The sequence below is a fragment of the Drosophila simulans genome, chromosome 3R (assembly GCF_016746395.2).
Source record: "Drosophila simulans strain w501 chromosome 3R, Prin_Dsim_3.1, whole genome shotgun sequence".
Taxonomy (NCBI): domain Eukaryota; kingdom Metazoa; phylum Arthropoda; class Insecta; order Diptera; family Drosophilidae; genus Drosophila; species Drosophila simulans.
The window spans coordinates 21,961,097-21,988,913 of NC_052523.2; the positions used below are offsets into that span (position 1 = coordinate 21,961,097).

General features: G+C 41.4%; 1 protein-coding gene across 16 annotated transcripts; it reads right to left on the reverse strand.

Moving 5' to 3' along the window:
• Window positions 1-259: 259 nt before the first annotated feature.
• On the reverse strand, window positions 260-22,571 carry LOC6729656 (very low-density lipoprotein receptor). Of its 16 annotated transcripts, none has more exons than XM_044923438.1 (13): window positions 22,230-22,571; window positions 18,242-18,735; window positions 13,649-13,789; window positions 8,214-8,333; window positions 7,972-8,088; window positions 7,075-7,197; window positions 5,963-6,189; window positions 3,970-5,382; window positions 3,673-3,871; window positions 3,354-3,530; window positions 1,342-1,475; window positions 1,103-1,264; window positions 260-926 (listed from the first exon to the last, which is right to left on the reverse strand). In XM_044923438.1, the coding sequence occupies exons 2-13, from the start codon at window positions 18,624-18,626 to the stop codon at window positions 894-896; spliced, it is 3,231 nt and encodes a 1,076-aa protein (XP_044779373.1). In that variant the 5' UTR covers window positions 18,627-18,735; window positions 22,230-22,571; the 3' UTR covers window positions 260-893. The 16 variants fall into 16 exon arrangements, with proteins under 16 accessions (XP_044779373.1, XP_039151625.1, XP_039151626.1 ...); XM_039295691.2 differs by having other exon boundaries at window positions 22,260-22,277; XM_039295692.2 differs by lacking the exon at window positions 22,230-22,571 and adding an exon at window positions 19,636-19,850.
• Between the last annotated feature and the right edge of the window lie 5,246 nt (window positions 22,572-27,817).

The following is a 27,817-nucleotide window of genomic DNA, read 5'->3' on the forward strand; positions in this document are numbered from 1 at the left end:
CAAGTCTGGATATCATCAAAGTGTAAAACCATCAAGCTTTGATGAATTATTCCCCTACGGTGAATTTCCAATTGAGATTTCGTCAAGAAACAGAAATATATGTGCATTTTTAACACCTGTGCACCTGAAGATGAAACAAAATGCTATAAATTCGGCGAAAGTGTGGAAAAATAGCTGGCAACCGTAGGAATTACTTACCACTTTAAATTCAATCAAATTTAAATCCCATCCACAAAGTCAGGTAATTATATCACAGGAGTACGCTACACATAAGTATGTTCTGAGTTTATTATTCATCATATTTTCTTTTTAGTTGGGAAACATATACATATGTATGTACACTTAACAAATACAGTTAACAAAAGGCTAATACGTATGTAGTAATAATTTTAATATAATAAAACGACTCTGCTCCTCGACAACAGAAATATAATTTCTCAACTCGCTCTAATAGTAGACCATAAGCATAATGATCTCTTTGTCATGTTTACGTATAGTAATATTAATTTGCGTCATTTAAAAATAATGCACACTTACAGCTATATACAGTTTGGAACTATGTAATTTATAATTAGCAATTAGATTTCTCGTTTCCTTTCACGATTCTCGTAACTATTTCTGTTTTGTTATTTCTTTTGTTTATTTGTGATAGAACTCTGCGACATAGTATTTTGTACAGCATCCTTTAAGGATGCGCTCCAAGGTGACCCGCCGTCCTTGCCGTGCCTTAAAATTTTAAAATAATTAATTTACACAATACACAGAGTTGCTCAGTCTTCAGGCGTGTGTGTTTCTGCCGCGGGTCTCGAGTTAGCATTGGTCATCTAATTTTCCCAGCGACCAAGCGCAACAATCATCCAATCCACATTTCACACGATTCCAGAGGAATCAATCTAATACGAGGATATGCCTATGACGGGTGAGTACTGCAAAGATAAAGTAAGATAAATTAAAATAATTATAACAGAAATTAATTATTAATATAATGAAATAATATAATAATAATATAATATAATATAATGTCTTAAATCTTTTGATTGTTATTATACTTGGATTTTTATAATTTGTTTAGTAATATGGTAATTGATGATTGGAGACCCACCTCCTCATCCATGACACTGGTGTGGTCGTAGATCCGCGCCGGCAGGTTTTTGCGCAAACTGAAGTGATCCTCTGTGGTGGTGGTCTTGCGGTAGATGGGATTCTCGAAGTTCATCGAGTTGATGCGTCGCTTGCTGCAGTAGCGATAGCCAATGAGCAGGAGCTGTCACGAACCACATAAATTGATTAGTTAATTGAATACCCCCCGAATGTCATCAAATCTCTGCCCAGCCAACTTACCACCGATAGCAGGACAGCGAATCCACTGAGACTGGCTATGACCACCAGTGCAATAAAGCCGGAATCCGGCTGCTCACTGGGCGTTGTGGTCTTTTCGATTTGAGTATGGTTTTTCACTGGACGCTGGTCGGCAACTGCGGAAAAAATGAGTTCGGAATTAGACAAATTTTCAATAAAATAATAGACGAACAAAAAACAAACGAACATATATGAACACAACTGGCACAAACTTATATTAGTTTATAAACATATTCAAACGTGTTATGAAACATGCAACAATAAAAACAACATACGTATTTAACAAATTTGTAGAGCTCTCAAATAAATTGAAATAGTTGAAACTGTGAACAAGCCAAAAAAAGTTTAAAATTCTTAATAATTGACACACAACATTAAAAGCGAATTTAATCAGGATCTAAAAAAAATCCTCTAAATTTAATGGTTTGGCCACCAACGACATTTTTCCAACCCTTTAATACAGATTTTGTCGCACGATGACAGGGCTTATATACGCTACTTCACCTTCGGCAATGATAAACAAAAGGGAAAACTGTATAAAAAGGCAAACGGAAATCATTGCAATAAAGGAGCAGAGTGAAAAAGGGAATCAACATCAAAATCCAAGCCGCTTAGAATCCCCCTAAACTCCTCCATTCTCCACAGCAGCGAAGGAATTTTCAATCAAATCGCTCAAAGTGCGCATTTAGGCGCAAATAAACACTTAAACGCGCTCGCGCCTTTGATGGCGCAAACTTTTATGCGAAAGAAGCGGCCTGCCGCCGACTTAGATTGGGAATGAAAATGGCATTGGCAATGGCAATGGCATTGGGAATGGGAATGGCAATGGCAAACCTAATGACATCGTTAACGCAGCGCATTTAATGGGATTTTTGTCAGGCGTCGCGGGAGGACTTCTTTCAGCTTGCTGCTAGTCAAAACATTAAAAGTTATCAACATTAAGTTGAGCCGCACTTTAAAGCAAACACTCCTCTGGGGATGGAGGCGTCACTCGAAACCTCCGATATTAACCTCATACTTTGCGGCTGGGGATTGTGGGCTAGGGGATGATGGAACAGGATGGGATGCGTCGCACGGGCTGGGTTGGGGTGGTGCTTGATGGCTTCTCTTTAGAGGTTTCAATTGCAGTGTTGGGCCGGGCGAGGGCCTACTTGCGGTTGGCGGCAATGCAAGTGGCTCAACTGCGTTGGCATTTATGAAACTGTCAAGGATATATGGGGATATACCCCAACCGAGCTCCTTGATGATGATTAATGTGGGCCATGACAAAGCCAATGTTGTGGGTTGGCTGCATCCGCACAAAAGGCGCTCTGGTGGAGTGCGGATCTTGGGGAGCAGTTTGATTAATACGCTTGCAATAAATCTGAATCAGAATCCCACGAAAGTGTTTATAAACAGTGCGTGAATCGAGAAAAAAAAGCAGTGACAGGGTAGACGTCGAACTTATAAATTGAGAGGAAGTCCCTGGGTTGTCAACCCATCCGAAAGGATAACTATCAAGTTGCTCGAGAGTCTTATTAATCAAAATTTAAGTTGACGTGCCGCTGATTAAGTTTTCGTTGCTTCCGTTTTGTCATTTAAAAATCTAAAGTTGAGCGACGGTAATGTGTGTGCAAGTCGTATGTGTTTTTTGGGACATTTTTGAATGATTGGCGTGTCAAAACCAATTTAAATCAGCTTTACACATTTATCAGGATATTTCTTCAACTTTAAGTTGAAACAAAATTGACAAATCCACTTATACATGACAAAACAATAGCATGGTAAATAAATATGTGGTAAGCGTGATAAAATTATTCTTTGAATCTTCAAAGAAATTGGTAGACTTTTATAATGTATTTAACATATATTTTAATGTGAAACAAAGACAGCAAAAACATAATGACTTTCGAGGACAAAATGAGCACAACACGTAGATGGAGACCACCCTTTTAGGGTGGACCACAAAAAACGACACATAAGGACATGACACAGAACGAGTTGGTCACTCCTACCGAAAGTCGTGGGCAACAGGGGTAGCCTGGTGCTCAGCTGGAGATCATCGTTAATTTCAATCCGAATGTCAGCATGTCCCACCTGTACACCCGTGGGCAGCCGCCTCCTCGGGGATTTTGTCCTCGGTTTCGTTTTGCGGGCTCTCGGGGGTCTCGTGACTGGTGGCAAATAAAGTGCTACATGCGGATGCAAGTCATGCCGGATTGGGGAATCGGGTTTTGGGGGTTTATTAGTAAGCATAAAATCAAAATCAAAGCCATGCTGGTTAAGTTAAAAGCAAAATGGCTAAAGAGTTAATGAAAGTTCTCGAGTACTTACGATCCTCGACGCACATGAGGCCATCGACCATCAGCTTCAGACCCGTGGGACAAGCGCAGGATATGCGAGGACTCCTCTCATTGATCCTAGGAGCTGGCAGGCAGAGATGAGAACAGTGGCCATTCACCGACTGGCAGTGATTCACGCCATCCGGCTGGCGGTAAGGATGGTACACATGCACCACCATCGGATGCTGGAGCTATAACGAAAAAAAAATGAATAAAATATACGTATAGGTTTTGAAGGAGGTTTTGTGGTTTCACATATAAGTTAATATCATCATCTAATATAACTTACCATGTGCATTGCTGTAACGGGCTCCACATCCTCTCCGGTAAACTTGTTCGCCTTGAAGACCGCCTGTTTGTCCCAGTCGGTCCAGTACACATTGTCCTCGAAGGTGGTGATTGAGAAGGGATGTCGCAGGTATTCGCCGGAGTAGAGCACCTGGCTCCGTTGTGAGCCATCATAGTTCGCCGACGAGATAACGTTAAGCTTACCATCTACCCAGTAGATGCGTTTCTTAACCAGGTCCAGGGTGATACCATTGGGCCACTTGACGTCGTAGCTGATGATGGTGGTGCGGTGGGAGCCATCCATACCCGCCCTTTCGATGCGCGGAGAGGCGCCCCAGTCGGACCAGTACATCCAGCCCTCGATGGGATCCAAAGCAATGGAGCGCGGAATGTCCAGGGAGTCCTTTACCAGGACCTTACCCATGCTGCCCTCGAAGTTGGTCAGTTCGATGGTGCACTTATGAGTGTCCGTAAAGTATACATGGTTATAGATCCAATCGACAGCCAGGCCATCCGAGGTCACCGAGGATTTGGTCAGCACCACCGTCTTTTCGTTCCCCTCATCAATCGGTGCTTTATATATACTCTGGGTGGTCACATCGCTCCAGAAGATCATTCCCGTGCGGAACACAAAGTCCAGGGCAGTGGCTGCCTTTGTACTATTCACTATGGAGGTCATTTCCATGTGGTCGAGTGCTATCTTGCGGATGTCATGGCGTCTGGCCAGGAGCAGGGAGGCGTGTCCTTCGCTGGCCTTACATCTGGTGTGATTTTTGGGATCCCTCATGTAGCCCGCTTCGCACTCACACTTGAAGCCCCCCATTTCGTTCACGCATATCTGAGAGCACTTTCCCGGGACTTCGCACTCATTGATGTCCTGGCAGTTTCGCTTGTCCGGAGACAACTTGTAGCCCTCGTGGCATTCGCAGTGGTGACCCACCTTCAGATCGATGCACTGGTGCATGCAGCCTCCGTTCTTGGAGGCGCACTCGTTTATCCCGCACTTTCCAGCCGGCTCGTCCTCGCCATCCGGACAATCCTTCCTCTTGTCGCAGACCTTCGAGAGGGGAACGCACTGACCTCCACCGCAGTCGAATTCGCTGGTTGAGTTGCATCCTCCTTGGTTGACTCCCAGACTCAGACTTAGTCCGCAATCCCGTTCGTCGCTGCCATCGGCGCAGTCCTTGTCCCCATTGCAGGTGAGATGTCCCGGAATGCAGCTGCGATCGCCGCACTGGAACTGGTCCGCCCGGCAGGTGACGTTCTTGCAGTTGGCCGTGTGCTCGTCGTCGCCATCGGGACAGTCGCGGTCACCATCGCAGAGCCAGCTGTGATGCAGGCAGGTGATGCGATCTTTGCACTGGTATTCATGCGATAAACAGGGCGTGGTCGTCTTGGTCACATTCGCACAGGACTGAAATAAGAAGAACCGAAAAGTTTTTATAAGTGTGGTTCAATATGAAACATTCCATAAATTTAAATGTGCTGATATCACTTAAATTTATTTTATTTAATAGTAATTTGCACCAAAGTATTTGAACAATACTGCTCGGGAATCCAGGATGCACTTAAACTTAAATAGCTTAAATTGCTGACATTTTCGTTTTGTGGGAAAGGTGCAAAATAAAACGAGGGTTAGGCTGCGGAACCAGTCAAAGTTTCCGGCCCTCAGTTTGGCAAGTTTTCCTGCGGAAAAGTATGCAAAGGGGGAAATGGCCGCACACAGGGGAAATTATGCACCCCCTGAGCATGCAAAAATGCAATTTTATGCGTGCCATGCGTTGACAACAAAAGCTGCCAAAGCTGGCAGGGCGCTGAGTTATGCCCAACTTGGCCATAATTCATGTGGCTTAGGCGAGCACCAAAAAACGGAAGGATGTTTCAAAGGCAGGGGCAGGGGTTTGGGTCTGGGTCTCGGTTTGAGTAAGGATAAGGGTAAGTTTCTCTGCGGACTAGCAAGGAATGGAAATTTATGGCCGGCATTATTCACTCACCCGCTCATCGGAGCCATCGGAACAGTCCGGGTCACCGTCGCAGACCCAACGCTTGGCGATGCAGGCTCCATTAGTGCAGGTGTGCTCCGCCACGGAGTCGCAGGGCACCACTGGGCACTCCTTCTCGTCGGATCCGTCGCCGCAGTCGTCGTCGTGGTCGCACTTCCATCGCTTCTGGATGCACCGTCCATTGCCGCAGGTGAACTCGTCGGCACGACAGGTCTGGTCTGCGAATTTATCAAAAATATTTAGGCTTAACTCGCCACAAAGAGAGTTGCAACAAATACGAGGCAAACAATAGAAGTCAAAGCCAAAATGAAGTGACTGGGGAGTTATGATGGGTTGGAAATGGTGGTTACTTTATGGCGTGGTGCTGGAGCTGGAAAGTGGAGTTTAGGTAAGTTGAAGTTACGATGCACTTGGTAAAACGAGAAACTTACAGGAATGCACAAGCAAACAATAAGATGTATTTTCAAATGATGTGGAACCTTTTAATTGAACTTTCTAACAAGGAAAATAAACATACACAAATCAAATACGAATGCAGTGTTATTCTACCGTTTTCCCACATCTGGGTTCTAAGTACAGTATGAAATGATTATCCGCACTCCATTCGGGGTCATCGGAATCCTTGCCACAGCAAGCTGCAAGCTCGAATGGCAGGCAACTAAAAACCAAAAGCCAAATGAAGTGCGGTTGCCTCAATAGTTGGAATAAGTTAGCAATGAGGTTTAGTTTTCAGAGGGTGAATGGGGCTAGCTCAGATGCCAGTTGGATGCGGAAGGCAGCTACTAAAATTGTGTTTGTACAATGTACATCCAGGAGAAGAGAAGCTCAACTAGAACTCAAGGCATTTGTCTTAACTAAAGTTGAACCGAAGCAAGTAAATAAAATAGCTAAATTTAAACTGCTCCAGTGGGTAGAAAACAAATATATAAAACACTTGAGGTAGAGGAAAACATTTCGAAGAAATCTAAATTAAAATAAATATTTTTAAAGAAGCTTGGTAAAAAATGCAGTTAACTAAAGAAGGATTCTAGGAATTTCAGATAGAACAAGAAGAATTTCTCTACTCCAACTTTAAGAAGGAAAGACTGGTGGATTATTCTTACTGCAGTTGTGCTCGTCGGAGCCATCGCTGCAGTCCTTGCTCTGGTCGCACATCCAGGCCAAAGGAACACATTGCCCCTCGCCACTTTTGCAAGCATATTCATCCGGTGAACAGGTTCGAGCTCCTAACGATATCGATGTGCAGCGTTTATTAAAGATGGGAGAAAGGGAAGAGAAAGCATCGGATTGTAGTTGTCATTACTTTCGACACATCACGCATACGCCATGTATAACCATTGATTTATCGCTAACATATACAAAGGGGAAATATTTGGACTTGGAACATATCTAAGACTTCGATGTTCAAAAACTAGCATCGGATTAAGTCCAGTACTTCATTTCTACGTGTAATCTTACCTAACAAAAGGTGTAGTCTTCTGGTAACAAGCTTGCAAGTCCTAACGCTATTTTATTTAAGAACAAATCAAGTTGCTTTTGTAGAAGCTCGACTGTACTTGAACCCTGAAAGCGACAGGCATCCTGTGGCAGCAGCACACTTGTCTGCGGGTGGGTATTAAACGAATTTCATGCGATATTGCCGTGCCCCAGCGACAACGCGTCGTATACTTGTTGTCAAGAGCCGCTGGGAATGAGTACACAATACGCCCGCGCACTCACACCAACACACAAGCACACTCGATGCTCAAACACACACACTCTCAGGACTCTCACTCTCAATGACTTGATTAAACTTCTAAGCACAAGGGGGGGAAATTGTTGCGAAAATTATGCAAGCGCGCCACTCCATTAAGGGTGCGTATGAGTTATGCGGCAAGTTGGTTAGTGAAAGCGATTAAACGGCACACAGTGGGTGGGTGGGCAGTGTGTGGTATTTGCTTTTGTTTTTGCTTTGGATCGTATCGATTGCAAGGACGAAGTGGGTCTAGTTCTGAGCTTACTGCAGTGCGCCTCATCGGACTTGTCGCGGCAATCGTTGCTGCCATCGCAGAGCCAGCTGCGCGGAATGCACTGGTCGACCGTTTGGCATTTGAACTCGTTGTTGGGACAGGCGTTCACTAAACACACACAATCGAAATAGTCGTCGGTTAGCTAAATGACTGGCGCATTCTCCGCGGGATTCCCCGTATCCGTATACGCGGATTCAAGGGACTTCAGCGCCAGGTAGCGGCGCAATACTTACTGCACAATTCGTTGGCTTCATCGGAGCCATCGGCACAATCGCTCTCCTGATCGCAGCGCCATTTGTTCGGTATGCAGTTGCCATTCCCGCAGCGAAATTGGTCCGACGAGCAAGTGGCCTCTGCGAAAAGCAGGAAAATCGGGTAAAATCGTGGTTAGTCTGATGTTGCTGTTAAGTAAATAGACTAAAGTGATTTATTTCGAGCTACTTTACATGCTGCTGATCAATTTATTGCTTAAAACTAACTTAATTTGGTTTAGTAAGTAGTTGTTGAGTGGATTAAAACCACACTTAGACTTAAGCTGATATTACATACATATTTACATATTTTTTTAATAGTAACTTAAGTTGCAAAAATAAACAGTTTAAACTGTGAAAGAAAGAAGAAAGGTAAAAGCGCCTTCTTCGTTTAATTCAGCAATTAACCATATTGGCGGTTTGACTTGATTGACTTTTTAAAGGCCTATTTAAATAGGAATAATTGACACACAAAAACATTTGAAATTTGAAGAATTTTTGTTGGGCGTAGTAGGTCTTAGTTCGACCGCAGTTGTATGTTTGCCTGGCGTTGAACTCTGCAGGCGACCCGTATCAAAAACAAAAGCCAAACAAACAGCAGAGGAAATAGGGGCCACTCAGAAGTATGCGCGTGTTTGTGAGTATATGTACGTATGTGTGGCCACGCCCACACGCCCTGTTTATAAACATATACGACCACACACACACACATATTTATTTACACGCACTTGAGCACGTGCTGAGCAGGGAAAATACCCCACAAGCACAAACAAAAAGAGCGCTGCAATGGCTTTTCAATGCCACTCCAAGGGGCAGCAAAAATGTGTCATTTTTATTTTACACCGCGTGTGTACACAGATACATATATGTATAAATATATATGGAGTACGTGTATGGCTTGTAATCGGATTAGTCGGTTTTAGATTCCGCTGACTTGTTGCTATGAAACGCAGCGATTTTTTCACCGCCCCGCAGCCGGAAAAGCTGGTCACAAAATTCTATTGCATACTTTCGGCAAACAGCCATGGCAATTAGAAAATTTCCTTAAAGGAAAATGGAAGGAGAAGGTCCTGGCATTTAACAAATTCTTCGGGCACTTTTGGGCTATTTTTACGATCACTATAAAATGGAATTCCGAATATTTTCGGTGTAAATGATTGGAAAATGCCTTGTGGCCTTTGAGAATTGCTGTTGATTAGGCAAATCGTGGCCAGCGCCAAAGGAAATGCGTTTATTTTGGGCCTGTAAAGTTTAATCAATTTTTATGCTTGTCAGGCCTGTTGTTGGCCATATCAATAACATTTTATATGATTACTTTTCTAAACTTTTTATGAATTCCAACGAAATGTGGCAACAAAAAAATTGTTTGTGTGTGCGCAAAGCAAAACTTTGATGTGCGCCAATATTTGTTAAAAAAAAAGTAAAATAAAAAAGGCAAAACAAAAAAGGCAAATATAAATACACAGTCAGTGAACAATAAAAATTGGCCACATGTGTGACCCGAGCGAGAATAAAATGTATAAAACCGAATGAAAGGAAACAAGTGAAGGGGAGTGAAAAGCATTTTCCCCACGCCCACTTTTGGTTCAATGATTGTCGATTCGGTTTTATGTTGTTATTCCTTGCGTTTCGTTTTTGCTAATATTTGACATTATTTTCTGGGAATTGTGCCCAGCGGGCAAATTGGTAATATCTGCTGATCTGCTCATATTAAAATGGGATGTCGGCTCCGGTCTCCAATTAAAAATCAAATTACAGCACTTTTTGCATCATGTCTGACATGACAGGGCGAATCCTTCATTGATTGCATTTTAGCAGGCCACTCCCAAAAACGGGACAAAATTGGCATAAACAAAAAAAAAAAATGAATGGAAGGAATAGGAAAGTTGCGCTGTCATGCAGCATTTTGCGGCATAATTTATTTTTTAACTAAGTTTAAACGGCTTTTCAGTTGATTAAAAAACTTTGGCCTTTGGCAGTTGATGTTTCCGTGTATTTTCCCGCTCAGTCTCTGCTCTCAGCCAATTTGTATGCAAATGTTAAGCGGCGCTTGCAAAAATATTCTGTTGCATGCGAGGCATAGCCGGAATCCTGCATAAAGGATACAGGCTCCGGGAAATGCGGAAAACTGGCAAAAAAAAACTCTGGAGGAGAACTCGGGATTTCTGTAAATCCAGATGATTGGGATTTCGGTGTGTTTAATTTAAGTTAAAAGGTGTCGAAAAGTTTTCCACCTGATAATAGTTAAAAGTTTGCCGCCAAACTTGGACTAGTTAAAACGAGTGTTCTTCAGCATTTCAACAATGTCGTTTCGGGTCTCTTAAAGAAGGCTGATAAAAAGACATGATAGCAACACTACAGACTTTTAAAGAGTACTTAAACTTAGTCGCAGTGACAGTCAACTGGAACATATATTAAATTTAATTGTTTGCATTTTAAAATCCATCGAGCTCTTAGCTTATTTATTTAGCACTACTCATTTTGGCAAATAAGCTGGAATTATGCATGATATGCATAAATTATGTTTCGACTATGCGTGTAGTTTCTATTTAAATAACTCTAGTATGGCGTATATTTCTACGATTATTTTAGTTATTAAATGTTCATAAATAAACAGTTCACTTCATTTATAATAGTGTCAACTCAAATATTATGTTTGACCATTAAATTCGGACCAAACGAAATAATCAACATAATTTTCATACCATTTATGGCCAGAACGCGAAAACTTTGGCTCTGTGTGTGCAGCAAACTGCTAACGAAGAGTAAACACCAAATGCGCCCCATTTTCCGTAGTTTTTCCCGCGACTTTCACAATGTGCTTTCCTTGAGGAGCTGCAGAAGATTAGGCGATGAGCACTTCGATTGGCCAAGACTCTCGTTTATGATTGACAAACAAAACACGACAATTTCCAGCCAGGACACTCGGGTGACATATTTAAGTGGTCCAGCCAACTTGCACAAATTGATTGCATAATTTCCGCAAACAAAAACTGCCCTCGAGCAGCCCATTTCAAGTTCATTACGAGCAGAGCGGACAAACAGACATATAAATTGTAAACATGATAATCCATTTTTGGGGTCAGACGACGGGCCAAATGGCGGAAACTCATTTAATGTTCAACTCAATGATAAATGGCAAGAGGAGCGGCTGTTTTTGGGGGCTTGTGGATGTGAGCCCCATCAACTGTCACCGATTGACTTTGAGGATAAGTCTGGCCCGGACAAGCCGAGAGGCACAGGGCTTCTTGGGCACATCCTTTGGGGTGCTTGGTGGCACCCAGGATTTCCATGTCCTGCTGCTGGCGGTTTGTCAGAGATAAAAAGAATCTTGGCAACGCAGACTACGTCTGGTCGTCGTCCGATTAGCCTTAAATATTTTCGCTGAATTTGTTTATCCTTTCTTGGCTTTTTATCCTTTCTTTTTGGCACACACTTACACACTTGGCACACTTTCGCTGCCTGGCTTTTCACACGTTTCTTGAAGTTTTCGGGCTTGCCCGTATTTTTTATGTTTATATATAGTATATATATATATTTATATGCAAATTCCCCTTTTAGCTAAGGAGGCAGTCCTTTCACACTTTTGCGCGCTTACATCCGTTTGGTTGAGAGGTTCGCCGCCAACTGAGTGGTTGGTTGCAGAGCGGCTATCCTTAAAAACAATTCCGCCCAAAGTTGTTTGCAGCCTCCGCAGCAGCCGAGAAATCGAAAGCTTGCCAAACTCAGCGAGTCGAGTGCAAAAATCCGACTCGAGTTGAGTCCAATCATCGCTGGATGAGTGGATTTGAAATGAGTGAACCATTTGAGTCACTCTCGATTATTGTTATGAGTGTGATTTTGGAGTCATTACAGGATGAGTCCTAGAAGAACACGTATCCTTTTGACACAGAAAACTAAAAAAATTCTAAAATAATTATTTTATTTCGTTTTTTTTTTATTGAACTATGTTGCAATGCGAACATAATAACCTACCCACTCGACGCATTTTGCGCTGCACCACAAAACAATTTGAATGTCGCAGTAACATAAATAAACTGAGATAACGCAGTTCCGTTTATTGCATTTAGCATAATTACGGATGGCATTCTTTGGGAAATCCAAGCTCACTCTTATCGAATTCCCCCAAGTTCAAAAGCAATGCGATTTTTTCCTGCCCCATCCTGCTGCTCATTATCAATTTCTCTCCTGGGTGCTGCATTTCGCCCCAGCAGTGAGTTACATAAACGCATTGCATTATGCGCCGCAAGAATCCCAAAATGGATGCACTCATTTCGATTGCTCAGTTTTCGGTGTCTGGCACTAGTTGGCTAGCTGGTTAAAGTTGGGAGATAAACAACCGCGAGCAGAGCAAACGACCTCACATAGTTTCCTTTTACGATCATTGGGCCGCCATAAGTCGCAAAAGTCTCGTGCGAGGCGAGATGATAAAGCGGCAGACAGTGGCACAAAAAAATTGCTGATGCAACAGAGCGGCATGTTGCAGTCAGCTAAATGCTAAGTGCGTTGCAGATACAATGAGCTCGCAGATACACAGATACAAAGATACTCGCGGCGAGGGAACGCCATGGCACAGTTTTTGGTCACCAGTCAGCGACAATTGCGATGCGTAAATGTTGCAAACTAGTTTCGGTTTCCATTTCGATGGCAGTTTCAGGTTTGATTCAAACAAAAGGAAAACCGACAAATGACCAAATGCTGACCATGCCTAATTACGCGGACGCCATTGTGGGCGCTCTGTTACAACGACCGCCTGGAAGTATGCAATCAAAAATGGCGGCCAAATTACGCTTGCAAGTGATTCCCTTTTTTGATTGCAATCATGATGGAGCTTCCCTCACAAAATTATTACTGAATCTGTAATGGATACCTACAAAATAATACTATTTAAGAAGGCTGCTTATTGTTTATTCTTAAATTTATTCATTCCTAACTTACTGAAAGCCATTGTCATTAATATATTATATTATAGCTTTAATGTAGATATATTTTTCAGCAAAAATATTTATCAGGCTAGTTAGGGTAATGTACTAGATTTTAGTCCGTTTATTTGGTTTGCAGTGGTGTCAAAAGCTTTAACTAGTTTGGACATCACAGAAATATAAATAATGATATTCATATTTGATATTTATGATATTTAGCTTTAATGTAGATATATTTTTCAGCAAAAATATTTATCAGGCTAGTTAGGGTAATGTACTAGATTTTAGTCCGTTTATTTGGTTTGCAGTGGTGTCAAAAGCTTTAACTAGTTTGGACATCACAGAAATATAAATAATGATATTCAATATAGCACGGCTTTTATACTGTATGCAATTAAAATTAATTATATTTATATATCAACTCCAGTCATTATATTTGTTAGCTCTCTCTAATGATATATTTTAAATGTCGAATAAACTCACAGTGCAACTCACCTATAAACTTGCACTCCTTAATCTGCTCATCGCTGTGATCCTTGCAGTCCGCATCGCCATCGCAAACGAATCGAATGGGGATGCAGTCCCCGCTGTGGCACTGGAACTGCTTCTCATCGCACTTGGCCTCCAGGGATTGGCCTGCAACATAAACAGAGCTGATTTAGATGGGCAAACAAGCGCTTTAAGCCAATTATAAGGACTCTGAGTTACGGGCTTACTGGCTCAACGGGCCACTCTCGCACAGAGCAAACTTTTCTCATTAAAGGAAAAATAACAAAGGCTCAAATTGATTAGGGCTAAAAACTTCAAAAACAATCAGCTGCAGACACAGACAGATATATATCCGCTTGCGTACATACATATGTGTGAGTGTGACAAGTAATTTGCATACTAAACGATAAAATGGAGGCAAATGGCTGGGGAGCTTTTAATCAACAGAAGAGCCTCAAACAAAATGGATCACAAAGTTTTTGGCCTCCTCCCCGGAAAATCCAAAACATAGGAGCCCTTGAAAATATGCAATACACATATTCGGAACGAAAGAAGCCATCAGACGACCAGAAAACCCAAGGAATGTCAACAGCATTACACAGAGAAAAATAGCGAGTATTTATTATAACATAATACGTGGCTCAAAAAAATTAATTATGGGAAAGCGTTCATATAAGTAGGATAAAATTTATTTAATATCTTAAATTGATTTCTGTCATTTGGTTGGCCTATTACTTCTTTTTCTTAGTGTAAGAACCTAAAACAAAATGTGACACATACAAAAAAATGAATGTAATAGATTGCCATTGAACAAACAGAGGGCCAGAAAAAGCGATAATAATGAAGGAGGCGATATTGAAGTGGAGCCGTTTTGAAAAGGGTTTTTCCGAGCGGCCTGCCGTTGACAGCTGTTCGCTTGACCCATTCACATGACCTCCACCCGCTCCATGTGGCGATCCATCACACTTTTGCATATTTCAATGGCCCACTGTATTGTCATTTCGATTCCCATTCCCCTTCCCATATGCATAAACTTGCTAATTGCTGTAACTGAAGTTCGCAGCAATGTGGAGTGCGTGTGGCAAAATAAACAATGGGATATCTCCGATTTCCAGCCGTCAATCAATAAGGTCAAATCAATTCGATTTCGTGTCGCCGCGCTGGCTGGTCGGGAATTGTTTTCAATTATGCATGATGACAGTCAACAAAATGGCAAATTATAATTCGAGCAAATGCATGCATATATGTATTTATGGGGCAGATGGGGGAATTTCGTTGAAATAATTCCAGATGACGTCAAGCATGACGATGAATGAGTTCCTTTGCCTTATGCGGCGGGTGTTCGAATGAAAAAGTCCAAAAATAAATATTAGCTTGCGGCTCACAGAAGGATTTTGAATAGGATAATGAAAAAATAATAATATGAAGGCTCTACGCGTAGAAATAGGCAAAGAGAAATAAGTATTTATAACTTGTGACCCTGAATGCGCCTTTAAATAAATTAGCATAGCTTGAGATTGATAAGGGTCTTTCTTAAAAGAATTTTTCTACACGTTACTAGAAAACTCAAGATGAATTCAGGAAAGAACTCGCGATAACATCCTTGAAAAGTGATTTAAACCGTCAGTTTGCACATCAATTAACCCACTAATAGATTTTCCAGCCGGTTGCCACCTATCAATTAAGTTGCATTGTTTTCTTGTCACAATCTCAACCTACTGAGTTTGACTAAATTGAACCAGTCGGTTATTGATTACCGAGTTTCCGTAATGAGGCGGACACACCCCACAGATCGAAAAACCAGATCAATATCACACCATTATGGCCAACTTCGGCCAAACTTCAGACGCTATGCGAGACTATGAATAAATAAACTAAATCGATAGGCAAACTGCTTAGCATAGCTAATGATTTTGTTAATCGTAGAGGCGAAAACAAGTCCACTCACAATCCGGTTGGCTTAACCCAATAAACTTCACTTCGTCGCTCGAAAATCAGAAACTGCAAGTTGTCATCATCATACGATTATTTTTCGGTATATAACAAAAAAAAAAAATAAAAAGCAATAGACACTGCGTGCCAAAAAATAGCTGATAAGCCCTTATCACATGGTCATATTAGAACAAGAATTAATCATAACTGTGGGAAAAAAATGAGCATACATTGATAAGACTATATTGGCTAAGCAAGGTGTTAATTGCTGGGAAAAAAAACGCAATCAGTTCATTATTCTCTTTTTTCCGATTTAACACTAATTAATATTAATTCAACTGGGAGCACAGCTTTTGATAAGCTCAGCGCCACGATTGCGTCAAAATCAAGGTTAATGGATTACCTGATAATTGATAATTGCCTCAATGAATTTAATGTTATACATGGAATGACAAAACACGTGATTCCTGGAAGATGCTGTCCTATAGAGAATGATTTGATGCATCAACAATTACCCAAGAATAGTTGAATCAATCAAAACATGTTTACTGTAAGCAAACAAAACAATTAAACTGCATCAACATTCTCTCTACGTAAGATGAGCACGCCCACTATTAATTTGTTATTGTTATTTGTTATTGTTATTGTTTGTTTGCCATCGGTTCTGGCACAAACTAGTTCTATATGCTAGAGAGATCTGTTGGCACAGCGAATAAATTAAAAACTGAAGCGAAATGGGGCGTACGAATGAAAATTGAATCAACTGCTGCCTCTCTTCGGCGACCTTGCCACATCGCATATAGATGCGAGTGTATGTATACACATATGTACATATATCATATCAAGCATATGTTAATTTATCTGACAGCAACTCTCAAGCGTGAAAAATCAAATGGAATTAACAATAAGTCAGCAGGGAAAAAAGAGAATACCAAAGAGATAATGCCCCTTGATGGGCAGCATTACAACGCAAATCGACAGAGCATTTTGGGGGCTCGACTCGGTCTATATTTATGTGAATTTCCCTAGTACACTGCATACTGAAAAGCTAAAAAAAATATATAAATTTAACTTAGGCATCGCAATAGGATGGCGCACTGAATTTCTGGACTACGTCAATTTCTGATACAAATATCTCTGAAATGCGCCTTGTTTTTTGTGAGATGGTTAAGAAAATGTGTGTTTTTTTTGTCAACAATTTATAATATATAGAGCAAAGTCCAAGATTCCCAAGAGCAAAGTACAAAAATGCAAGTAAATGGGGCAATTTTAGCCTTAAGACTATTTTTTGGCACTCAATATGTTGATATATTGATTTTCGAAAGTGCGAACTACTTAAAACAGATTTAAGTTTTAAAAATAGTTTTAGAACATGTGTAAACAATAAATAAGAATTATTTGCTTAGGAGAACTGCTCAAATACGTCTTAAAAATTAAATATTAATTCTTCATATACTCTATATAATTTCAAGATCATTTGAATGACTTATTGCACCAATTCAAAGCTCCTTGCACTATCAATCCATTAATGCTTGATTTATAGAAGTAAATTTCTATTGTCTGACTGCCCTTTATTGTCCACTTATCTTCAAGTCGCTAAATCCCGGCGGTCGAAAAATGCATAAAAACAAATCGTAAAATTGACCGATAAGATAATCCCCAGTTCAGGGCTAGCACTAAACGCAAATCCATATTGGCCAAAGCAGGTGGCTAGATTTAAAGTTAGATTTATGATTGGAATGCCCCGCGCCACAAAATAACGTCACAGACGGACGCCAAACGCTTTTCCTATCGCGAAGCCATTAGAAGATACAGATACTCGGTGGTCAGCCAGGCGGAAATCAATGCGGAAGTGGATAAACCATTCTTGGCTATTTCGATACCACGGTAACAGTGGATCCGCATACCGTCTGTGTGTGTGCAACAAGTGGAAGGTGCACTCTTGCATCTGTATCTGCAACTGCATTGGTGCTTGTATCTGTATCTTTTAAACTGAGCCCATTGTAAGTGCACGAAGTGTGAAGTGAGCAAAGCGCTTTGAATGACTCGACATGCAGGTGACCAAGATTGTGATGATTATAAATCAGCTATTAAGAAATGCCATATTAAGTAGTATTAAGGAAAGGCTATATATTTTAAATGTTATTATTGACTCATATACGTCAAGACGGTTTATTTTCCCTTCAAAGAGGATTGCTTGCAGCTGCGAAGATAATGTAATATTTTGAAATAATCGTTTACATTGCTCAATGGCTTTTGGATAATGTGATAACTAAATACTCAAACACTATCAGCTTAATAAAGTTTGAATGAAAAGCGTCTTAGCATTTGTTGATAATTCTTTAACGATTAAATTGTAATTCAATTGCACGCGCTTTAATTTCAAACTATCTGCTCAAGTTAAGCACTTCAGTTTGTTCTACAACGCAGTTTTTAATAAAAATTTGTAAATGAAAAGATAAAATTAAGCATAGCTTATATACCCCCATCCAGGGTATCCAAACTTAATTTTCGACTCCAACCTCGTCGACATCTGTGGTCTAAAATTAGCACAAGCTGGGCTATAAACAAACATCGCACTTTGTGCCCCCCGCCCCATTGTGCTGTCTTCTTTTCTGGTTTTTCGCTATTTTCGCCGGTTTTTCAATCAGCCAATGCAGTTCTCACCTATGCCGAGGGGTGTGCCAATCTTTCCGGAAACGTTGAGGAACTTGAATCCCATGTTGATGAAGGCCTTGCCATCGATCACCTTGCTCAGCGATCCGCCCTCGTCCAGCGCCTGTGGATTATGTGGGCTAACTGCCGAGGTGGGCGTGTTCGTTGAGTGCGTGCTCAGCGGCGTGGGCGTGGCAGTGCAGCATTTGCCAAATCCGAGAATCAAAGTCAGGAGCAGGAGATTGAAGTTGGCGCATGCGCAGCGGAACAGCTGTTCGGCGCGTCTTTTCTCGCCGAGATTACCGAATGTTACTGGAGATTTTGAGCTTGTGGTTGATTTTATGGCGGATTTTGTGGTTTCACTTGCAGTGCTCGTAGAGCGTGACTCTATGGCCATGGTACGGTATTTTGCTAGTCTTCACTCTTCTTTTGCTTTAGTTTTTGCTGTCTGTTTAACGCTTTATTCACACTCTTATCACTTGGATCTTACAAGGTTTGTATAGACACTGTATTGGATAGGGGGAAAATTAAGTGGGCTGATTTTTGGCGACCCTGGTTGAATAGATTATCTAAGCAGGAAGCGTGAGATCTTCGCCAGAGATTATCTAATCAGAGAAATGGCCAAAAGAACCAGCGTCAACGTAAAAATAAACGCAAGAATTAACGCGAAAACATTGAAGAATCGCTTGCCAGCCAAAAAATAAAACAAACACACGATCCGGCCAATTCTCTTTTACTTTCGTCTCTCTTCTCATTTCTTATTTCGGGATGAGAAGACTGAAGAAACTGGTTGAAAATCGTGCGACACACAAAAACGCGACGTAGCCAAAAAGATACAAAAACCGAAAAGGCCGAATACAAATTTCAGCAAAAATATCGGGCAACAACAAAATCGCCGAAAAATGCGAAGAGAGCAAAAAAAAGCAACGCACAAAAATACACAGAAAATTTATTTATATTAAACTTTGAAAATAATTATATATGTACTTAACGAAAAACTACATTTGTTGTGAGTAAAATATGAGAATTATAAACAATAAGTAAAATATTTGATATTAATTTGTATATTAGCAAGAAAAACAAGTTTTTCCCAAAAGCATTTCTGTTGACGTTGGCAATTAATAAAGCCGAAGTATAATTTAAATTTTTGTTGAGCGAACAGCCACGCCCCTCCGATCGCGCAAATTAATTAATTAAATATTGTTGTTGTCGATATTTTTAGCTAGCACGCGTCTACTCGCCCAGATAAATAAACTCTTATCAGTTTAGCCTTTTATTTTGATTTATTTTTGCGGTATTTTCAAGGTGTCTGCGAATGTGCGGCACGTGCTAAACGCGTCTTTCCAAATTTATTTCAGAAACAGATCATTGCATTTGCGTTCGAATTTGTAGAATGTTTGAATTACATGGGGTTTGTTTTTATTTAGCTTCGTTTGTTTCTTTTGTGTTTTTTTTTAGTTGAAAATAAACCGCTAAAAACTGTGATGCCCGTTTCGCACAACGCGCCTTTTTCAACTGAATTCGTTTAGAGAATTGACCAGCAAATTTAAGCGAATCGCCAGCGATTTTAATTCGAGAGCCGAGAGTGGCTGTCGTTTGCGATTGTGCTTGTTTTTGCACCGTCTCAAGGTGGCCTTATCAAAAGTGACAAGAAACCGACCAGAGCCCGTCGAAGAGATACATAAAGAGTGATCTAGCAGATTAAGGCACTCTCTGAACTTAATCGATGCTGTATTCCACTCTTAAGTCCCCAAAGATTACTAACGTACAAGGTGCTCTTAAGGCAAACCTGTTGATCAGTGATCAATGGAGCGTACGTTGATGTGAATGGATAGATTGGGCAAGGAATCGTTGGGCGATCTATAGGTTTACAGATACAGATTTACAGATAGATCTTTAGTAGTTCCTAAAGATGCATTGTTTAAAACTACAAGAATTTTAAATGCATCTTCAACTGGGTTAATTTATTTAAAAAATAAAAGCAATATTCAGGTGAAACTAAACGAAACCAAGTTGTTAAGAATCGATCAACCATTTCTTAAGTTATAAATCTACGCCTTAGAAATAATTAAAGTATTTTTTATGATAAGGGATCATTCTACTTTCGGTATATTGCGACTGATTTCACAACTAGACAGAATTCCGTGGAAATGTATATTGAATAAGTAGTGTAAATTATCTTGTCGTAATGCCGTGAATCCACTTTAATTTAAAAATACTTTTTGTTATTTTATACTCAAGGTGGGCAAATATCCCCCGAGAAAGCAAAAGAAGGATTCAAGTGCTAACTTGAGAATGAACCAACAAAGGTTATATAGGGTAATCGCACAAAGTGTACTTAGAAGACATGTAATTGGACAGCCAATTATTCAATCTGATATTAAAGTGTAATTAAAAATAAGTGGTTAAGAGCTGCGAATTTGAAGCAGTTTTCTTACAGACCTCGGAAAAATCCTACTTTCTACAGTACCAACCTGAGTGTAAGGAAAACGCCAAGGAGATCACAATCAGCACACAGAGATCACTTTTAAACATCGTACTGTACGAAAATACGTTCTTCAGACTGTATGTATCTAGACTTCCTTTTTGCGTTGCCACCGCGTTTATCAGTGCGAAAAACAAAGATATTTTTTAATTAAGCTGGACAACCGGACGTGAGAATTGTGCGATAATCGTACGACAGTCGTGACGTTCTGCATGGGCCCACCGAAACTATATCCAGGTATCAAATAGGTATTTTGAATATACTAATTTCTTTAGATTTTTTTTTTGAGACCCGGAAGGTTTTACGGTGTGATGCCCAGCGAAGACCGATGCGAACTGAATTGCCTTCTGGCGATTGGTAAACGGAATCGCAGCTCATTAGCATTGAAAGTGTCGCCGCTTTCAATCAAACCAGGTGTGTGTCCGATTGAAAGTGGTGTGAAATTCGAAATTGAACTGGAGTGTCGTGGATTTGATTCCATTGGCTTTTGGCTTGTTTAGAGTTGCGCTGACTGACGTCGATGATAAGAGTCGGTGAAAAACCGCAGCCAGCGGACGACAATGGGTTCGGTTAGGGTCAGTCAGTTAAAATGCGTCATCTTCACAACAATCATCGGCACTAGCAGCATCCCAGTACCAATGAAAATCTCAATCAAACCCGCAATCACAATCACCATCATAGCAGCCATTAGATTGCATTGCAATCGCCATCGTCATCGGTGCTTGGGCGTCATCTGCATTTGTCATGGATTCTCCGGCGTAACGGGCCACTTGAAATGGGCATAATTTATGATTTGCGCGTGTAAATCATTTTTCAAGCACCACCCCGCGATGCTTGTGACTGACAGAGCCGTCGGAAAACCCCCACCAAACCAACGCCCCTGCCATACATTCCGTATATTTTGCAGTGCGCCGCCGTCTCTAATTGCAGGCGTTGGAAATCGCTGGCGAATCGCTCGCAAATCGCCTAATCAAGCACTTCAATTGACACTGCATTTTATCGCCCTGCAGCCCCGTGTCGTGTGTTCAAGTTTTGTCGAGTGTGAGTTTAGGAAAACAGATGTACATATATATAAACAAATACATACATATGTGTCTTTTGTGGTTTTGGCAGGCGTGAAGGGCCAGCCCATCTATCTATCTATCGCTGGGCCAGATAATGATCAGTGTTCTTTAATCTCTGAGTGGCCTGACTGTAATCGCTATTTTCGGATACCGAAACAGGAGTCCCTTGCCTTTGTAATTTAAATATGAAAAATATTCAAAAAAAATCTAAATAAGCGAGCAGAAATATTATTAAACTTCGCAACAATAATAAATTAGTCTTAAAAACAAACGATCTTAAAAATTATCGTCTTTACTGAAAGTTCATGATAATTAGGTAGGACTGTAGTTCCACTTGAACTGAATTAATATATTAAGTGCATTGATCGAGTAATTTCAGAACGGAAATTCTGTCTTAAGTCTTTATCAAATTCAGCCCAAATTCCATATGCCCTGTCTACACTTTCAACACCAGGGCATTATATGTGCAGTTGGGAATTACATGAACCAATGTTTTTCTGTTGTTATGGCAAAAGTCTCGTTTTCGTCTACTTATAGACATATAGATAGATCTCAACTCGGTGGCGTCTACACCTCATTTGTGGTAGGTCTGATTGAACTTTGCTGCGATTTTCCTGGAAATTCGTTAGTATTGTTTCCACTGATATACACTGTTTATTATTTTGTTTGCGATATGAACACCTCGTGTGGTCCTTGCACTTCACAGTTCATATTATGCATTGTATCTTCATTAGTTTCTTTTTTCTTAGCACTTTATTGGTACCGATCCACTCGACTATCGACGCGGTTCTGAAAGTTCGTCGTTGGTTTTTTTGTAGTGGATATGAAGTGTCTGTCTCTTTACCATTTCCAATCACATCACCCCACAGAGGGTTGATTTAATTAACTATTACCATATATGGGTAATTAGCATAGTGCAGTGAGTTTGATTAAAATAACGTCGCACGCATTAGGTAGAAACGAAAAGTTTTCCACGCGATTCTTTTTACTTGCTTTTTTCCTTAGATAAGAATTTTAGAACTAGTTTTTAAAAATTTTTACACAAGTTCTCACTTTTTAAATACTTAGTGAAATTTTAACAAGCCAATATATTTAACTAGGATTCACTTAAACCTATGATCGTATGGAAATAACAGTGGCGCGTATGTAATCGAAAATTCAAATGGAATATATTTTCGAAAGTCGCGCGCGATTGGAAAAAGTCTTCGAATCGGAATGTAAACAGCGAATGAATGAGCGAAGAAGTAACGGTAAATTTCACATGTGCCAAATGACAATAGAAGTCGCCGACGCAGCAGCCTCTGCTACAGCCGGCGTCGCAGTCGCAGCGACCGCGGCGCATTAGCAGAGGTTTTCCCACCAGCGAAACAGTTGTGGATGCTGCTGGAAAAGCGCTGTTAAGCCACTGCTAACCGCTTAACAGTGAGTGTTGCGCAGCGGCGACGTCAGCGTTATCGCTCATAAACGTCATTCAATGGCCATATCTTTATGGGCGCTACTGCTTCGGGGTATTCGACTATGTGTGTGTGTGTTTGTCTGCCCAGCGAAGCGTTGCTAAATATGAAAACATAAAAATTAATGTTATATTTATAGTGTGGCAGCAAAAGTTGCGGCAGGAGGCGTTGCGGTCGCTGCAGGGCAGCAACAACCATACAAGCAGCACCACCAGCAAAATCAGAAGTAGTAACAGAAGCAAAAGGAGTAGGTACACTGAGCGAAAGTTATGTGACTTAACTCCTGAAAGATACTTAGGTACCGCTGATGTGTATTTGTATCCAAAAGATACTTTTTTAAACAGTTGTCTATTATTAAGTGGATCTAGTCTGTATAACATTTTTGAAGTCTGATTAAAAGTAAACACAATTATTTGTTTTTTTGCATGTACAGTCATTATTTTAACTTCAACTGTTTATTATTTATTATTTATTTACTAATGTTATTTTTCTTGTTTTCTTTCTGAAAACTAGTATAATACATTTTCCCCTTGTGCACCAGCACTACTAAGTCCTGGCCAAGTGTCGGCTGTTGGCTTTTGCTGGCTGGTATTTGTTGGTAGTATATTTGCTTTGCCCCGCGGCGACTTGGTCGCTTCTGCTACTTTCCACTCACCCAACTATTTGTAGTGTTGCCAGAGGACATAGGTTGTTGCGACGGGAGGGGAAGCCAGCAGTTTATCCCTTTTGAATTTCAATAAGCAGGACAAAATATTTTCAACCATAAATCGCTAAAAATGAGTACATATATGAATTGGCAGTGGTTACACGCTAATGGCAACGGATTTCAATGTTTTCAACTGTGTGCAAGCAGTCAGTTTCCTATGCTCTCTAAAAATATATATACATTTTTGTGGCTTTAATGAATTTTTTTTATTTTTAAATTCATCTAAAGTGCTCACTGTATGTTCTGAGCATTCTGCTGGTATTTGTGGCATGCATTGTGTGTGCTGTGGCCCACATACGTAGCACGCCCCTTTGGCAACCGTGCGAAAAGGTTGCGGCCAACGTGGCGTATGATGAATTCAATTGTCTACCCAGGCATTTGCGGCAGATCACTTTAGAGAAGTTAGTTGATTACATAGAATAAATGAGTGGCTATAAAATCTGTGTGCTCTGCGATTTATTTTTGATTTTAAAACTAGTTCTTATTTGTTTAAGCTTAACGTTTAGTTTAAATAAATCTCAACATAAACTGAGATGTTTCGACTATGTATCTAAGCAATGCTGTGCACTAACTTGATTTCCTCTTACTTCTCCTTTTGCCACTTTTCCTCAAATCTCTTAACTCTGATTGCAGCGCACTCAATTGGTCCACTTCCGTTGGCCGTTCGTTGGGGGGAAAAAGGGAAAGACATCACCAGCTGCTACCTACCTACGTTTGCCAGGCCAGCAGTTTTTCTTTAAGGTAGGAGGGCTTCAAAATGCTGTGGCTGCCACACGATGAACACAAAGAACTAACCAAGACCACAAACCAGCCGAAAAGCGAGGACTTCCCTCGCATTAGCAGTCAAATAATCATACGCCGCATTGTCCTGGGCCTACGAATTCGGTGGTATGTGAAGGCGGAGGCATGTGTCACGGCATCTGTTGTGGATATTTGGATGTGCCATCAACAGGGTTCATGGAAAACGTTTTCATATCAGAAGGAACGACACTGGGTTTGGGATAGAGGAACTTTAAACTGCGGGCCTATCTCCAAAGGAGCGGGTGGATTGGGGAGGAGGTGAGTGCGTCCTCGGATACAGATAGCAACCACTGCCAGGAGCCAGTAGTCTGCTGTCCCTCAACCACATCCTCGTGCTCACACTCCTCCTGTGTGCAGGACGAAAATTTTACCGCTAAGCATTTGCCAACAACGTGCGAGTGTTCAAAGGACAAAGGGGCTTTTGGGTTGGGTGAAAATGGGGAACTGGAATGACACGCGACTGCTGGTCGGGATCATGGAGGTCATTGTAATCATAACGGTGGCCCTGCCCTCCGGCTGAGACTTCCCGAAACAGGACGAAAAAGTGCACTGAAAGGGCGCCAAATTAGTCAAATCGTATAATGGGCAAATCGTACAGGGTGCATGCTGCATAATATCTTCGTAATGTGAAGCTGGCAATTCGAAATACTTCCCTAACCATTGCCAATATTAAGCCCTATGCCATTTATATATACTCATCGCCTTTGGCAGACGAACAAAAGCAATCGAGTGGAGCGGCTTTTCTTGATATTTTTCGCTGAGACGCTGACTGCGCCGATGCTGCTCTGCAGCAGCGCTGCTCTCCCGCAGTTTTTCCTCTGCTTTTCCGCTGCTTTTGGATGATGGACAAATGGCATCGCCAAGTGAGCAACTAAGCAGCGACAGTTTTTATGATTTTTCGGTTTCATCCCGCATTTCTCTTGTTTGTTTTGCAATTATTTCCCCTCACGGTAACAGCTTGCTTTTGCCGCTGGTTCTGTTATCCTTTTCTGGTGGTGTCTGGTGTCCCGGTACCATCGTCCAAAGTTGAACAGAGTGTGCGCACCATTATTATCAGCCCTTCTAAGTAGTCGTCCTGCCCCATCCCAAAGGACCAGTCAGAAGTTAGGCAAATAGACAAACAAACAGGCAGCGAACTTATCACTTTCCACCTAATTGATATCAGTTGCCGATTCCCTTTCAGCACCAAGTGGCCAAAAACTTTCTGATCCCCCAGGGAGCTCGACCAAGTGTTGGCCAATGTAAATCCGCTTACAGCGAAGTGGACTCATAAATTATTGATTTGATTATGTCACCCGCTGGCCCGACACTCAGCCACTCAGTCCCGCAGTCACTCACTTTCGGCAGGATGTTGCGGCAGCTGCTGTCCTCGCCTGGTATTTATAAAGGATCAACAAGCGATTATGTCCTGCCGGCACTCGGCGAAAGGAGAAAACTGGGCAATTGGACCCAGCTCGGCAAGTGGGGGTGATGAACGGCGAAGAGGTGACCTCAGGTCGCCAAACGAAAGTGCTGCCGGATTAGTTGACATATCAATGTCAACTTTCCGTTGTCCATCGCCATCGTCATCTCCAATCTCCATCTGCCTTTGTATCTCAATCTGGTTTTGTATCTGATTCAATGCGGAATGCATTATTGATGAGTGGATTCCGCTTTTAGCGTTCGCCTTTTTTTCCGTTGGCCATTTGCATGCATGCCCGATGCTCGGCTATTTATAGACGTCGGTTAACTCGATTGCAGAGTCCTTGGCCGAAAACCCATAAAAAAAAGTACAACCACCGCCCACCTGGGATGGCCTTGCCACATGTTTGCCATTTTCATGCTGAGAGAATTTCAAGACGATTAACAGTAAGAGTAGTGCCACTTTGGGATGAGATTGGGCAGGTTACTATATAAAGCCTTTGCCTGAACTTAATTATACAAAATAAAATTTGTAAAAAAATTAAAGGATGATTTATGTTTTCAGTTCATTAAGAAAACTTTTCGGTCCAAAATTTTTCATACATAGAACATTTTATTGATTATCAGAACCTTCTCAACTCCTATTTCAAAAGAGTATTACCACATGCGAAAGTCTGGCGATGCATATATACCGTTTATCCCTTCGTCTTGGGCAACCTTTGCTACCATTTTCTTGCGTGTCCTCCGTGTGTTTTCCAATCCTGCCCCACTTCCGTTCTCGCATCCTTCGAATCCTTCCCTGCTTATATGCCATTTGAGTGCCTGTCATGTTTGTCGGACGGATGGAGCTGAGCGCATTCAGAGCTGCTCGATTGATGCTGCTCACAGATTTCCCATTGACCTTGGGCGCTAGGAATTTCCCATTTCCCCCAAACTAGCTTGTAATTAAAGTCCGTCGCTATCTGCGGTTAGTAGCTTGCATATTCTGCGAAACAGCGCAGCCACTTCGACACTCAAGATATCTTAGTTATCAACATTCCAGCAGAGCTGTATTCTACACAGAAAGAAAACATTTCCTACAAACTGTGAACATATTAGTTTCTATAAACGTAATATTATTATTATTATTAGTAGTAGTAATTTTATCTAAATTGCAAATGAAAGTTCTGTAACACACACCAATTTTGTTCACTGTGTGCCCCTCAGGTTTTCAGAATGTGTTAATCATTTCACTTGGCGCACGTTTCGTCTTGGCTGTTTTGGGTCATTTGAGGGTCTTCCTTTCGAGGGGCACCTCAACCCGTTAATTTTGGCCAGATCTCCCTGTGTGCCCCTCCAGCCCCGCTGCCATGTCCTTCCCCCTTGGTTGTCGTCCATTTGTAGACATATTTGTCGTGCGGTCCGCCCACTTTGTCACTTTGCAGTCCACGTCTACCGCCCACGCAGCCCTCGGCTGTTGGCTTTTATTTATTTGTTTGCCTTTTGTTGACAGCAATTTAAACGCTTCAATGGACTGCCGCCGCCCGATGGCCTTCAAGCCAACACCCACCACCCCCCACCCCACTGAACCGTTAGAGCGCAAAAAGGGTTTCGCAAATAAGTTTCACCTCGTAAATTAATTTCTCCACCTCTTGGTAAGCAGATACATTTGTTCGAGTGTGTGCGGGTGTGTAGGGG

Coding starts and splice junctions, on each gene's coding strand:
- LOC6729656 (XM_044923438.1), bottom strand. CDS start 18,626: ATGGCCATAGAGTCACGCTCTACGAGCACTGCAAGTGAAACCACAAAA. Junction 8,089..8,213: donor TGAAGCCAACGAATTGTGCA/GTAAGTATTGCG, acceptor GTGTGTGTTTAG/TGAACGCCTGTCCCAACAAC. Junction 6,190..7,074: donor CTCCGACGAGCACAACTGCA/GTAAGAATAATC, acceptor ATAAATTCGCAG/ACCAGACCTGTCGTGCCGAC.